At 40.4% G+C, this 14,102-nt stretch overlaps 1 protein-coding gene across 4 annotated transcripts in view; it reads right to left on the minus strand.

The window, feature by feature from the left end:
- Positions 1 to 14,102, minus strand: part of GLIPR2 (GLI pathogenesis related 2) — a 56,540-nt gene that overhangs the window by 24,783 nt on the left and 17,655 nt on the right. Inside the window, exons 2-5 of one of the 4 annotated variants that reach the window (XR_009758504.1) lie at positions 9,843 to 9,951; positions 6,465 to 6,568; positions 4,562 to 4,632; positions 2,726 to 2,946 (exon numbers count right to left, since the gene is read on the minus strand). Coding sequence is in view for 1 of the 4 variants with exons in the window: in XM_061590673.1 (XP_061446657.1) it covers positions 6,465 to 6,568; positions 9,843 to 9,951 (213 nt within the window). In the remaining 3 variants the exon portion in view is untranslated. Of the gene's footprint in view, positions 1 to 2,725; positions 2,947 to 3,091; positions 4,027 to 4,561; positions 4,633 to 6,464; positions 6,569 to 9,842; positions 9,952 to 14,102 lie in introns of those variants that run through there. The other 3 variants (XR_009758503.1, XR_009758502.1, XM_061590673.1) reach the window with 3 other exon arrangements.

A 14,102-nucleotide genomic window follows, 5' to 3' on the forward strand; every position in this document is an offset into this window, starting at 1 on the left:
TTTGTGTTATCCAGACTAGCTTTCTTCAGAATCTTTACTGTTTGAACAGCTCTTTCTGCCATTCCATCTGTGCGAGGAAATAAGGGACTGCATGTTTTGTGAACAAAGTCCTACTCTTTAGCAAACACTTTGAAGTCTCTAGAGCAAACAGAAGGCATAACCAACAACCTCTTCATGTATACCATGCCTTGTGAATATAGATTTACTTGTAATGTCCTCAGGCAAACATATTTCCCCATGTTTTGAATAATAATTAGCCAAAAGTAGATAGTCTTTCCTTTGAAATTCAAGTCAGTCCGTTCCCAGTTTCTGCCAAGGTCTTTTCAGATTTTCATGATGTAATATAAGTTCTTTTTGGTTTTTATTTCTGTAGGTTTGACATGTGTTACATGTGGAGATGGGGGAGGAATTCAATTCAGTCCACATATGAAGCCACACTTTCCAAAATACGCTAACCAAAACACGGCCATCCTTCAAAATAAATGCTCATCTGAATTTCGCAATGCAGTTCCCCAAGCTATGTTTACAAAACTGCATGTTACGAGGAAAATGTTCATAAAAATGAATATATTTGTAAAAACAATTTGCACAAATGCATTATGTTAGGAGAAATTGCTTGCAAAATATGTATATTAGTCAAAACAGTAAACAAGATAAACCTTGCTAGACCTTTCCTAGAAATCTTTGGAGATCAGCTTTCTTCATTGAACATTACAGCTTTATTTTAGATTAATCTGGTTTTAGTCCTTCTTTGGTTAGATAGGGATGGGATCTGATGGCCAATGCTGCTTCGAAAGCATTCTGTTGACCTAAAAGGCGGAGTTCAATTTGAGTTTGTTCTTTGTCCATTAGCCACTGTTTTTACCAATCCATGTTTTCTTTTCCCTCACAAAAATATTGATATTTTTAAAGGAAATATTGATATTTTTAAAGAAAATACTGATAAGATTATCATTTTTAATTTTGATACTTTAGAAATGGAGCTTTTTTTAAAAAAAACTGTTTTTGAAAATACCCACAGAAAATCACTACATAAAAATCCAATCAGCAATTATAAAGAATAAGCAAATTAATGAAAAATTCAGTACCAACTCTGAATTGGACAGAATTCTAGCACATCCATAGTCCTCTGAGATCAGTTATTCCAATCATGGCAAATGTGCATTTCCCTTTGTTCAATTTAAGGTTTCTCTCTTGGCATCTGTATAGAACTCACTTCAGTCTCTCATTGTGCTCCTGCTTGGTCTTATCATCTATGTAGCATGTGAACCCATCAATACCCTCAAATGTGTGTTGGACCAGACCTCTGGAGCTGAAGAGATATTAAATGGTAACCTTGTAAACCAGTAGCTGCTGAAAGGTGTATTAAATGCAGATAGCATCGAACTTTTGTCATCCAGCTGAATCTGCCAGAATCAACTACTGCTAACTTGCTGGTAATTTCTTCTATTTGGCATTCTAGTAGGCATTTGAAAATGTTCTCTTAAAATTGCTCTGATCTTATTTCTGGGATCTAAACATATTCCCCTTTTTTTTCTCAGCCAGGCTCATCTACAACCGCAGTTGAATTAACCCACGCTGTAGGTTCTACCTTAGCTATAACTTCCAATTGTTCCATACAAAAAAGTTCCTTTTGAACTTGATCCCTTAGTGCCACAGGATGGAATCTTTTAAAGTACATGAATTACAAGTGGTGTATGTGGATTGATTTTGATGGAGTGTTTCTTGGGTAAACAACCCAGGCCTTAAACGCATCTTTGTAATATGTTGTAACATCTCATTAATCTTCTGGGATCTTTTAATTAACTCTTGCACCAAGTTTAAATTAGTCACGGCCCATAGACCCAGTACAGTCTACTACTTGAAATTCCAGCTAAGGTCTATTAAGTCCAGGTTACATTTACCAGACACTTGCAGTTTTCCCCCAAATTAGATTTATTAATCTGGCATTTGAATGTTGAAGCGGTTCAGCTTGCAAGGCTTTATGGTTTTAAAGACATTGCATTGCATGTGCCTCTGTGTTAGTTTTAGAAGACACATAATTGTGACCATTTGAGAAGATTCACAAACCATTCAGCTTCCAGAGCTGTAGAATTCAAAATCATGATCATTTTTAGCTGTTTCCTCTACTGAAAATGTCTTTGCATTGAAAATTTTTGTCTCTAGGTTTACACATTTTAGGAAAATGATCAAGTTTCTTCTGCACTATTTCCTATATGCTGAAATTTATTTCATGACTGATGCCACACTTGTAGCAGGCCTCTACTTTGTCTACATACCTCTGAGGCACTTCCTTTTCTCTGGGCTGATTAACTTTTAGCTTTTCAGACACTTTTGTCCTTTAAGGCATCCATTTGCTTTTCTGCTGGCCCAAAGTTTTTCAGCTATTTTGCAGCCACTTCTGCTGCCCTGCATATATTCACTGCACGTTCAAGGGTTAATCAGATAATTTGGCTTTCAGTCTGTCTGAATGCCACATACTATGTGATCTTTATTAAAATATTTATACAGCTTCCCAAATTCACAGCTCTGAGTGCTTTAAATTAATCACATATTGGTCTACCCTCCCCCCTTCACTATGTATTCTACCGAAGAATTTGTGCCTTTTATAAGTAACATTTCTTCTGGGTACACAATACAAAACCTGAATTTTGTACTCATCTTCATCATCATCATCATCATCAAACTGGAAAGTATTAAACACTTCTCTTGCTTCTTCACCTGCCAAATGCAGAAACAATGCTGACTGGAATCTCTCTTCATTCTTATCTGGTCTACTTGCAATACAAGATAATTCAAAACCTTGCTCCCTTCTTTTCCAGTTCTCTGCGACATTTCCTTCCAAATTCCCTGGAGGCTTCAGTTTGTCCATTATTCACTGCTTTGTTTTCAGTTTATCTTCTGACACCACGTAGTATTTGCAAGTTTATAAATGATCCACAGAGGCTGGATTAGAAGGAATAAACTTAATTTAGCCACGAACTGCTGCAAAACTATATACAAAATTGAAACTAATCAGATACTTCTTAGCTATTATAAGTTTCTTTTTATTTATTTTCTTTTTTAAAAACATACAGGTCAATGTGGAACTGGAACAGCTTTATGGGCAAACCAGAAAGAAACTAATTTACCCTTCCACACGATCGAATTATTATAATACATATACAACTCAGAAGTAAAACCAGCAATAACAGGGGGAAGGAGTTTGAAGGAGGAGCAGGAAATGAAGTCGAGTCAGTGGGAGATGGATAGAGGTAGGTACAGAACAACAGGCCCTGTAACTGCTCTGTAAAGAAACAATCTTAGTACAGGACACTGTTCATATTAAGTTGGGAGTTACTCTTTCATTACACAAACAGTGTTGCACAAAGCATTGCGGCAGTAGACTTTTTTGTGAGGAAGAGAGACCGATCCAGGCCCCAGCAGCGATTAAAGCAGATTGTGAGAAGCATGGAAGTCCATAAAGCTCCAGGCCAACTGGATTTTAACACAAGGAGCCTGGAAGCAGTGGAAACAAGAATTCAGTCATCATGGCTGATAAAGAGGAGAAAAAGATAAATATATTTTACTGTCTAGTGTGGTGGGTGGAAGGGCTGTGAATTAAGTGCAACACTGATTTCAGGGAAACCTGGAACTCTAAAACAGTTAATAGAAGTGTCTGATGCATTCTGTGAACCCAGAGCAAGTGAGACCATATAAAGAGATTGGTTTTTACTTTAAAACAACAGAAAGGGGAAGGAATAGATGCTTATTTCACAACACTGAAAACTCGTGACTTCCACGTGTAACTTTGGAGCCATAAAAGACTCCCTAATCAGGGACAGAATTGTGTGTGACATATAGAACTTCGCCTTCAGGGGGACACTGCTGAGAGAGGTAGGTCTAACCATGGAAAAATGTCACCAATTTGCAAGGGCAGAAAAATTGTCTAAACAAAGGGCCAAAACTATATCGGCAGCCACATGTGCAGAGCTATTCATAGGCTTGGCCTCAAGGACTCTGGGAAGCAGGAACCTGCTAGACCACCTGCAAAGAGAAAGAATATGATCCAGTGTCTACTGGGGGAGGCTGCGTGAAAGGCAGAAGGTCCAGGCTATGGGGAAAAGTGCAAATAATGTGGGAAGCCTTCACACCCCTTCTAATATTGGATACTTTATACTGCAATAAAACAAACAAAACTTTAAACAAAACTACTGAATGTAATCAGACAAGGAAACACAGTTCCTCAAACTGATTGTGGAAACGTTACATCACTTTCCTTGTTCTCATCATCATGTTATTTCTATGATAATGTCCAACAAAACATTTGCTGTATATTTATTATTTCTATAATTTATACTGTTTATATATTACTGCTTAGAGATTTAAAAAATATTAAGCAGTGTATAAATACTTACAAATAAATACATAAATACCCGACTCAGATTCCAACTGATGCCCACTGAATATCTGGTTGGCAGATATTCAAAAAAACCACTAGAAGATTGACGGTGCATATGTGGGTCAGGACAAATAAAAGACATGGAGCACTATATATTACACTGCGCTCTATACGACTCACCAAGGCTGACGTTCATCTCTCCCTTCCAGTCGTTATTAGAAGGCCAGTCAGATGAACTTAAGGTAAGATGGCTACTGGCAGACAAAGATAAACTCGTCACCTACAGGGTAGCCCTGTTTGCATTAGCGGCAGCGAAGATAAGAATGGCCTTCCTAAAACACACGAGTTCTACTAACAAAGGGAGATTCACCTGAGCACATTTTAATCTAAATATATGAAAAAACAAAATAAATTCCAACATTTCTATAATTATTTTAATTAGTTCTTGAAAACTCAGGGTTTTATCTATGCATCATGGGATAGATTCCTAATGTCCCACATATGTTTCATATGTGTATTTTACCAGATGTTTTGTATTGATACTTACATTGTTACGGCCATTGGCTAAAACAATAAATAAATCTATTCATTCATTATTCATAAATATATAGCTGCCCAACAACATTGTTCTCTGGGCAGCTCACAAATCATAGTAGAAAACATACTGAGTTTAAAATTTTCCAGCAGAGAATAAATTAGGGTTTTAGGGTGGAAGAAGAGGTTGAGGGAATTGTTTTAACTAAGCAGGAATCATTCTGCTATTGGTATACTATTCCTTTAGTGTGTCCATGATTGAATGGTAGCAATTTAATTTTTATGCTACGATTCTGCAAAATTGTATTAAAATAATTTGCCCCATTTTGGTAATCCCATTTGCAATCTGCTCATTTTACAAGACCTTTTAAAGTTTTCCCCCATAATGACTCAACATTCTAGCCACAAAGGGAACCTTGTTGCCTCAGAATTATTCTAGGACCCTTCCCTGAAGTTTTAGGTTTCATTGAAAATGGAAATGGACTGCCTTCAAGTCGATCCCAACTTATGGCGACTCTATAAATAGGGTGTTAATGTAAGCGGTATTCAGAGGGGGTTTACAATTGCCTTCCTCTGAGGCTAGTGCTCCCCAGCTGGCTAGGGCCTGCTCAGCTTGCCACAGCTGCACAAGCCAGCCCCGTCCTTGTCCGCAACTGCCAGCTGGGGGGCAACTGGGCTCCTTGGGACTATGCAGTTTGCCCACGGCTGCACAGGTGGCAGGGCACGTAACCACTGAGCCACTCACTGTGGGGCTGATCTTTAGCTGGCCCTTGACACCTAGAAGACACGAGCGGGGATTTGAACTCACAGACTCTGGACCCCTAGCTAGGCTCTCCACTGTGCTATACCAGCTGTCTAGGTTTCATTAGAAATGTAAAATGTAAGGGGAAACATGCAGGCATCATTCTTCTTAATTCATCCCTTGGTAGTAAACCACCCTGTTGTTAACATGTTGGTCAGTGGGTGTAAAATCACTGAGATAACCGACAAGCACTCGACACATTTATTTTAAATTTTATAACATAAATTTATTAATATCTAATGCAATTAAATAACAATGTGTTGGGCTATATATTAGGTTTTGTCTGCTTTCCATTAAGTTACACCCTGCTTAACCCTTACACCATAAAAATTTTGAATATAGCTCTCTAGTGACTTACCCACATTCATCTACCAAATTTCAGGACTGAGTGAGGATTTGAACCTGGATATCTTCCTGTTCTAGGTTTGTGCCCTTTATCTACCACACCACACAATGCCATATCAGCTCTCTATGATGCTACTACCTCAATTCAGTGAGCCTTGAGCAAGAGTACTAAAGGAGGCTCTGGGATATCACATCCTTCATTTGAAATGAATAAATACATACAACCAGTTCTTAACAACTGAAGATTAATAACGGCAACCTTAAAACATTGCTTCGCTAATCCTATGCACACTTAGAAAGAAGTCCCATTGAATCAAGTCGGACATTGTAATCCTCATAATTTTGCAAGAAAAATGTTTGAACACTGCAGAGTTATACGTATGTCCTATATGCTTCTCTTACCTGACTGATCATAAGAAGCCCATGCTAGATTTTCCCCACATTTTCCACTACTAGATTCAGGACTGTGTTTGAGGATTCTTGTGCTTGCAAGTGCTTCTGAATACCTGAAATTTGTTTTAAAAAAGTTAATTACATAACAGTAAATGGATCACCTCAAAGCAAAATACTTTGGCAGAAGTGGACGGATTACAGATCAGCCACTGCCAATCTGGTGCCCTCCAGATGTTTTGGACTATAACTCCCATCTGCCCCAGCCAGCATGACTGATGGGAGTTGTAGTCCAAAACATCTGGAAGGCACCAGGTTGACAAAGGCTGTTGTAAATGAAGACTATGTACATACAATTTATGTAAACAGAGAAAAGAATTAATGGGAAGGGCACAAAGTTCAGTATCAGAGCAGTGTAGTGCCCCGGATCTACTCCCACCATGGTGGAAGTCTTAAAATAGAGCCTTGGTCCTACTTTCTCCTCTTAGTTCTCCTAGATTTCCCTTTCTTTGGCCTTGGAAACGGAGTGGAGGGGTTGACAAGCACCTGTTCCTCCTTTGTCTCATCTTCCAGCAATGGAGCGAAGACTTGAGCAACGTCCTTTCTGTATCTTCCATATTATAGGGCTACAGTCGCATTGAATATAATATTATTTTATTCCATGTGCTATGTTGCTGTGCTAACATGAAACTGACCAGGCAATCTCTGGCTTTCTCCCATGGCTGGGGGAGGTGAGAGAGATCCAAAATAGTTCAGAAGTAGGAGGAGAAAGAAGGCAAAGGGTGGATTAATTAGGTGGGCACAGAGCAGAGAAATCCACTTTCCTTTCTGAAAGGAAAACAGTGTTAGAAATGATAACAATGTTATTTTCGGGAGAAAGAATCAGTAAAAGCAAAGGATAACTGCAAAACAATAAAAACGAACCTTAACCACCAGTTAGTTCAGTGGAATGCCATCCAAGCCGGCATCATCAAGTGGATCCCATCCCAATTTACACATGAGGAGACCAGAAGCTATTTGCAAGTAACAAGAATAGATAGGCTTAAACTAAAAGGTTATTTTATAATTTTCTCAAAGCAACGCTCTGCTTCTTTCCTTTGTCCTCTTCCTTTCTATTTTATTTTTCATATATCTTATAAATTTTGGCTATTGAGGCTAGGGGTGCATCTGTGCCAAACTGTCAGGGAACTTTAACACATACATCTGGCCACTCAGTTCATGCTACACATGTGATTAAGTGGGACTTGACAGACCCTGGTCTCTGGAGAGAGACATGTAGGTTGGAGGGTCTCTTTACCCTTTGTAAACTGAGTGGGATTGGTCAGAGAAAAGCAAGCCACGTTGATCCCAGGTGAGGGATAAGTGATCTAGATGCTATCTTGGCTTCTCCTGCATGAATTTGTCTTAGACCCCGGAAAGCACTCCCATGTGGCCTAGAGTGACGCTAAAAGGGGATGTGGTGGTAGCCTATATAGCTTTGAACACAACTGCCTACCTTAAGAGGTAGTTGTGGAAGGAAAGGAGTAAAAAGGTTCATTACCTCCCCTTCCGTTACAGCCACCTAAAACAATGCCATCATCCCACCATTATTTCATATGACATAAGTCAGCTGCGAAGGGACAGGTTCCTTGAACATTCCCCAGTTTTTCTTATGGTGCTATCATGCCTTAAAGGTTAAGTTTCATCAACAGTGGTATACTCCATTATCTTCTATTAACTTTGATTAATTCATTAAACTTTTGAATAGCCTTTCCAATGAAAACCACTCAAGGTGAGAAACATAAGAGGGATAAAGCTACAATACACCCTTTCTAAACTCCTCAAAAGATTGCTAATGCTCTCCACAGTAGCATTATTAGTTAGTTAATTAGTTAGGTGCTTTTCTCTGCAACAAGGAAAGCAAACATAGTCAACTCCTATAGTGAGGTTTAAGAGCTCCCTTAACACTCTCCTTTCATAATATAAACACATAGTTCCCTTGACCAACCATAGTCTGGCATAGTTTTAATTTCCTATGGTTAAAGAAACCCCCTAAACAAACTTAAACAAGGCCAAATTCAGAGCACAACCCAAGGTGTGCTACATACCCTTCTGTGATTACCACCACCTATGCCAAAACCAGCCAGTTCATATATTTTCCTCAATATGAAGATGATACCAACAGTTTAGTTTTCAGGGACTGGATGAACATCAAATTGTTTGAAAGATGACACAACTTTAATACATCCAGAAAATTAGCATGTGAGGGAGAACGCTAGGCAAGACCCCTTCTCTCAGGCATGCTAGAGGGTCTCATGTGTATTTTTATGCTCTTTTTGTACAAGGAAGCATTCAGTCATATGAGTCCTACCTACAGTATGAAGTAGTTCAAGAAGATTTTGCACCATGTGATTCTGCTGCTCATGGATTTTAGCTGTGATATTCTAATCTAAGAAAGTGTCGACTATTTATGTCATCCTAAAAGTGATTTTCTACTTCCTTTTAATCAATGCTAATAGGAATTACCAGAGAGATTGCTGTGTGCCACCATTGGTCTTCCAAAAGATAGCACCACTGTAGAAGGCAATTAACCCTTGTCATGGAGATCCTGGCACTGAAGCGTTACCTTAAGAAAAATGTCATTTGTTGTTGAAGAAATAAATCCACAAGGATTAAAATATCAAATAGACAGAGGCTCCATAGTGTTATGCCTTCAAGTCAATTTCAACTTATGGCTACCCTATGAGTAGGGTTTTCATAGTAAGCAGTATTCAGTTTACCATTGCCTCCCTCTAAGGCTAGTCCTCCCCAGCTGGCTAGGGCCTGCTCAGCTTGCCACAGCTGCACAAGCCAGCCCCTTCCTTGTGCACAACTGCCAGCTGGGGGGCAACTGGGCTCCTTGGAACTATGCAGCTTGCCCATGGCTGCACGTAACCCCTGAGCCACTCACTGTGGGTGTAGGGTTGCCAGGCTCAGGGCCCGAGTCTGATCCTGTATCTTTGGGAGAAGAGAAAGTCAGCCAAGTGCAGGTGTTCTTGCAACACTAATGGGGAACACCACAAGATTGCCAGGCCCGGCCTCCAAGAGGTCTTCTGTATCTTTAAAAGTTGTGCAGGGGGAAGGGAGAATTCCACCTTGTGGTTTTTCCCATTACAGTATTGCAAGAACACCTGCACTTGGCTGACTTTCTCTTCTCCCAAAGATACAGGATCAGTCTCAGGCCCTGACCCTGGCAACCCTATGTGGGGGTGATCTTTAGCTGGCCCTTTACACCCAGGAGACACAAGCGGGGATTTGAACTCACAGACTCTGGACTCCCAGCCAGGCTCTCCTCTCCACTGTGCTATACCAGCTGTACCCATAGTGTTATAATACCAGCAAATTAACAAGTAAAGAAGTAGTTGTACTCACTGCTGTGCTTCTCTGTTTAACTTTTTGCAGAGTTTTAGCGAGGGAACACCATGCTTCTTCCTGTAGTCATTGTGGGCTTTTAAGACCTCTTCTGCAAACTGTTTGGAAGCTAAAACAGTATAAGACATTAGAAATTCTGAAACATGGCCAATCTCTGCTGCAGGCACAAAGCAGGGCCAAAATCCTACTCTTGTCCTAGGTTTCAAAGTCTTTAGAAAAAAAGCAAGAAAATTACTTTTATCAACCAATCAGAGGGCTCCTCCTAGAACACCTGCACCTAGGATCACTTAGTTGCATGAGCACTGAAGAGAGATGATGCATTTTGACATATGGCATTGTACAGAGAGACTGAAAAGAGAATAGAAAAGACCCAAAATATATTTGCAGTATTAAAAAATGTTTAATCTGTTATCAGAGTTTCTGTATCATAACAATAATCTCCTTGGCTCATCTCAACCATTAATACAAAAATATTAGCATGGCTAATTTGACTTATTGTTAATCTAAATCAATTAATTTTTTTCTTATCTAAAATTAGCAATATACAGTGAGAACTCTTAAGATTCTCATTTCATTTTTATCATGCTCATCTTTAGATTTAATGTCTTATGCCATTCAGAGTTCAGAGCAACTCACAATAACTAAGAATTAACAAATAAAAACAACTTCCCCTGGTTCAAAAGAAATATAGACTAGAGGAACAATAAATAAAATAAATAAATCAAAACAATATAAAACAGCAAAATCACAAAATGAAGTCAGCCATACTGTGTATGTCAAGAACACTAATTAACTTTACAGCAAAAGACAAAAAAAAATCAATCAAGCCTGTGATAACTAGAACCTGGAAGATGGGGTGAAATCCTCTAACCTGGCATACAACAACTACTCCTGGCTTTCACCCAGGGGGGCAAAATCCATGACAGCAGACTCTCACATGGAGCATGAAACAACTTCCATTCTCACTCTGCTACTTGCCCCCACTAGTAGATAATACATATCCTATACAATTCCACATTGTTACATCACAGCCTAGCTTTAAAAACAAAAGGCCAACAAGAGAAGCAGCATTCTTGCCCTCATGATAATCCACAATAAGCAACCCCTTCTAGGGTCAGCCCACCATACCCTGTGCGGTGGATGTTTTATAGTTCAATGGAGCTATAAAATGGTATGGGTCACAACTGCCCAGAGCTTCCTCATTGTCTTCACTGCAGCTGTTTCTCAGCTAGGCAAGGAAGGTTACTATGACCTGGGTGGACAGGTGTTTTAAATAATAACTGGTCTTTTCTCCATCCCTTTTTACCTTTCAGCTAGCCAGCAAGTATCAGCATCACTAGCCTGCTTCTAAGGGTTAACATTCCCCCCCCACACACACACACACAGAGGTCCTGTCGCTGCTTCAACTGCTACATGGAGGAAGTAGAGTTTCTTACCTCATTTTTTAATGCATATATTCATGTATAAGCCACCAGGAAACTACATGTTTCCATCAACTCAAGTTGACTTTCTCCACAAAACTATGGCCACAGGACTGTTTTATATGAAGGAATTTAGCACATGTGAAATAGATACTTAGTTTCCACAACTGGGCTGCTGTAAATCCCATGGTTTCAGCCGTTGCTCCCTCCATATATATCCCCTGCCCCTTCTGCACTGAGCAGAAGGCCAGGGCTTACATTTGTTACTTCTTATTCTGAATCTATTCAGGGGCTGCATGTGATGGATTAGATATTATCCCTTCTTAAACCACAGCACATGTGCTATAGTTTCTCTCTGTCATTGTTATGTACTGCTATGCATCTAAAATATATTTTTACGTTGAGATTTTCCACATTACTCAAATTTGGCAGCACTCTGGCTTTAAAAAAAGGGGAATCCCTCCTCTCCCATATTTTTATCTTCCACAGTGTTCCTGGGATTCCCCAACTGCCAAACAGTCATGGTGTAATTTTCATGATCCCAACTTAGTTATTCATTCAATCTCCCTGTCCCCCCAGCTACTTCCGTTTCATTTTGCATTGCCCTGCTTGTCCACATCTTTTTACTCAGAAGTTGGCTGTGATGGTTCCAGCAGCCGAAGTATCATGCTCCAGTGGGTGCCCTCTGCATAGGGTCCCAGTGTAGGAAGGTATAAGCCTCCTACTCAAAATACTCATGAATGAGAGCTGCGATGATAGTGCAGCAGTGTCCAAAGCAACCTAAAGCTGAACAGAGGGAATCAGTCCAGGCCCAAAATCTAATCCAGAGGGAAGGTTGGGCAACAATTCAAGGTCAATACCAGTTAGAATCTGGAAACATACAGCACAGCAAGGTGGGGAGATTAGGTTAGGGTTCAAAGAATCAGAGGCCTGTGTTTCCAGCAACTGAAAGGCTCAAAGGGGACGCCACATATATTTGGCCTCCTAGACCATAACCTAAACAAAGCATTGAGGATCCTCTTGAGGGAGGTAAGACCCTCAGTGCTGTCAGAGGAAGAGGTGGAACCTGAAACCCCCAGCCCTTGAGAATGTGGATGCCAAATGTTCCCAGTTGTCCCAGCGTGCAGCAGCTGCAAAAAAGGCAAACTCCATGCTAGGGATCATTTGGAAAGGCATTGAAAATAAAACTGCCAATATCGTAATGCTGTTATAGAAAATTATGGTGCAGCTGCGTTTGGAATACTGTACAGTTCTGGTCACCTCACCTTAAAAAGGATATTGTAGAGCTGAAAAAGATGCAGAAAAGGGCAACCAAAATATCACTCTCCTATGAGGAAAGGTTGCAGCATTTGGGGCTTTTTATTTTAGAGAAAAGGCAAGTAAGAGGTGCAATGATACAAGTGTGTAAAATTATGCATGGCACGGAGAAAGTGAATAGAGAAAAGTTTTTCTTCCTCTCTCATAACACGAAAATTCATGGACATCCAATAAAGCTAATTGTTGGAAGATTCAGGACAGACAAAAGGAAGTACATCTTCACACAGCGCGTAGTTAAACTATGGAATTCATTCCTATAGGAGGCAGTGATGTCCACCAACTTGGATGGCTTTAAAAGAGGATGAGACAAATTCGTGGAGGATAATAAGGCTATCAGTGGCTGCTACCATGATGGCTATGGTTTGATCCCATGGGTGGAGGCAATATGCTTCTGAAAATTAGTTGCTGGAAACTGCAAGAGGGGAGAGCGCTTTTGCACTCAGGTCATGTTTGTGGGCTTCTCATGGGCATGTGGATGGCCCTTGTGAGAACAGGATGCTGGGCTAAATGGGGCATTGGCTTGATCCAGCAGGCTTTTGTTATATTCTTATGTCCAGGGCGAAGAGCAACAATATGCAGAGCCAGCGTTATTGTGAGATTTGAGAGCAGAGGTCTTTTCAAGAGTCAGGAGTCTCTGCCTGGTCCCCTTGGTCTTCAATCTGTGGGGCATCAGGTTCTTCCTCTGAGGACTCCAGAGCTAGGCATGACACAATATCTACTCTAAAGAGCAGCCAAGGATCTTTTAACTCCAGTATCAGCAGTAACTGCCACAGTCTTCAGATCAGAGATAAAGCCCTCTTGCCTGGTATTTCAGAGCAAAAGGCATAATTCCCCCCCTCCACCTCTGTGCTGGAATGAGGGTCTGTGGAAAAACTGCCTTTTTACTTTACACAGAACCTTCTGTGTGGAATAAAGCACATTGCTTCCAGCCCTCCCTACTACCGTGCAGGTCTCTTTCTTTTCTTTCTTTCATACAAAACTACTTGGAAGAGCTACTGTATCAGACCTTCATCTGATCTCTAAGAAGCAGGGAAGTCTGGAATTGTACATTAACCCATAGGGCTCAATCACATGGAGGGTTAATGTGGATCTGGTGCTTGTTGCAGATCCTTTTAATCTGGACCGTTTGCATGACATTGGAGTGCATTCAGCTGCTATTGCCTTTAAATCCGAATTAAATCAATGTGATAAAAATCCAAAATTAGTTTGAAAATCCACACCCGCTTCGGTGCCCACCTGCTGTGTGGTCACTTTCTCTGCTGTTTTTGGCTGCATGGGTTGTTTGCCATTTTAGAACCTCCCTTTCTCCACCCTCTAACTGTCTATGGACATCATTTTGTTTCCTGCCCCTGACGAACAAGCTTCCGGTCGCTCTAGCCTTCCTTCCCCCACTTCCCCCCCAAACAAGCTCCCTCCGTCAGTCCTTTAAACCAGCGATGCGCTGTTTACTTGCTATTTTTACTTCTCTCGATGTATATTTCTGTATGTTATGCTTAGATGTATGCTGCCATCCTCATCATGC

The sequence above is a fragment of the Rhineura floridana genome, chromosome 11 (genome assembly GCF_030035675.1).
Source record: "Rhineura floridana isolate rRhiFlo1 chromosome 11, rRhiFlo1.hap2, whole genome shotgun sequence".
Classification (NCBI taxonomy): Eukaryota; Metazoa; Chordata; class Lepidosauria; order Squamata; family Rhineuridae; genus Rhineura; species Rhineura floridana.